The 1886-nt window shown below is 28.4% G+C and overlaps 1 protein-coding gene across 1 annotated transcript in view; it reads left to right on the forward strand.

Moving 5' to 3' along the window:
- The window catches only part of LOAG_18795 (hypothetical protein), a gene marked incomplete at its 3' end in the record, with an annotated part of 4735 nt that extends 3142 nt beyond the window's left edge, over nucleotides 1–1593 (forward strand). Inside the window, exons 6-9 of the mRNA XM_020451457.1 lie at nucleotides 81–359; nucleotides 528–717; nucleotides 1021–1179; nucleotides 1282–1593. Of these exons, the coding sequence (XP_020304757.1) occupies nucleotides 81–359; nucleotides 528–717; nucleotides 1021–1179; nucleotides 1282–1593 (940 nt within the window). The remainder of the gene's footprint in view (nucleotides 1–80; nucleotides 360–527; nucleotides 718–1020; nucleotides 1180–1281) is intronic.
- Nucleotides 1594–1886: the final 293 nt, after the last annotated feature.

Here is a 1886-nt window from a genome sequence, read left to right on the forward strand (position 1 = left end):
ATTATTAGTTTATTTAATTTTACTATCTTTTTTTTTTTTTTTTTTTTAACTCAGATTTTTGTGAACGTTTTATTTTGGAGCAAGAATAGACGAACATCGGTATTCAACAAGGTGCAAAAAGATGCTGAAGCGCGTGGAATTGAAATTCCGTCAATCTTCTCAGATATTGATGAAGAATCTGGCATGCCAAAATTGTTTTCTAAGGATGTAAACGAAACAACGCTACCAGTTACTGTGGAAGAAACAATTCAACAAAATGTTGAAACTGAACAAATTGCGCCAATTCAATCATCAACTGAGCTATCTCTTCCAAAAACAGTGTTCTGTGATATCGCTGTACAAACTTGCCTTTTATCATTGTATGTATTTGACAATTCTACTGAATTACGATGCCTAAAAGTAAAGAATAGATTAATATGTGATACTGTAAAAATCTTTTATTCTATTTTGGATTACAATCCATTGATTGTAATGATTGTAATGAAACAACAAATAGATATCATACAGTATGCCTGAACTATTTTTAGCGATGATAAAGGAGAGCAAACATTAATTGTGACACTATTGGATACAGCTATCGTAACTGATCCCTTAATTAATGAAATGGTTGAAGAGGCTGTTCAATGTGCTAATCCTGTATTAATTCATAGTATTACACAAACTGAAGTAATCGAATTGCGAGATAATGAATGTATTACGGTTATGCCTGAATATACGGTTTGTATTTTCGCATTATTCAGAATATTAATTTTTCAAATTTAGTGAAGTAGTTGAGACATTAACAGTTTCATGAATCAATTTTATTCAAAAGGGTTAAGTAATTGAAAATAAATTAGTTAAGGTTTCATTTTACGATTATTATATATGCGAAATCTTTTGAATTTTTTAATTTCTTTGGTTAACATCATATTGTATTTGAAATCAAATCTGTTTTAAATAAAATATTAATGGATGAAAATTTCTGATATAAAAAATCATTATTAAATTTATATTTAAATATTACCTTTTAATAAATTATAGATACGTGATGTACAAACGGATGAAATAAGATTAGCTGAGCAGGAGATTCAAACTCATCTATATGATATCTTAGAAGCTATCACTCAAACTGAAGACGATGAATTTATTCAGAAGCCATTTGTAGAAATAATAGAGAGTGAAATGCAAACTGATCCTATAGTAAGGAATTTTTTATTCTTTTTATTGATTAATCGATTAATCGAAATTTAAATTATTCTTTTCTATTTAATCATTTTACAACAGTTCAATTAAATAATTAAGATTCTGGAAGAATGCAAAAATGAATCAGGAATGTCACGAGTGAAGGAACGATTGTTGAGCGAAACACTTGCAAAAAGGAAATCCATATCTGATTCTACGGATTTCGCAGAGGATGAAGAAGTTATAGATGAAGATGAGGAAACTAATAATCTTGATTGGAATCCCATTGATGGTATGCATGCTGAAAGGCAGCGTCCGGTACGAGATTTAAAGAAATTTTTTGAAACCAGTAAAAAAAGAGGCTCATTCAGACGACGATCACAAACTCGACTTTCAATATCTCCATCTTCGTCCGGAAAAATTAGATTTTGATGAATGCTAAATTTACCATTTTTTATTTTGTATTTTCCCATTAGTGGGACTCAATTTTTGAAAAATTTGCTTCAGCTTATTATTTGTAATTATACATATTCCCACTTCATGGTACTTTTTTCTTTTAATTTTAATTTTATTTTTTTATGATTTACATAAGCGTTAAAAGTGTATTTAGCATGAAGTTATTGGTTTTTGTCATCATTTTGGTCTAACAAATTTTTGAGATAAATTTAAAAAAGAAAAAAAATTGAAGGCATCTATAATGATGATAATAAAATGGAAATAATTGC

The sequence above is a fragment of the Loa loa genome (genome assembly GCF_000183805.2).
Source record: "Loa loa unplaced genomic scaffold supercont3.537, whole genome shotgun sequence".
Taxonomy (NCBI): Eukaryota; Metazoa; Nematoda; class Chromadorea; order Rhabditida; family Onchocercidae; genus Loa; species Loa loa.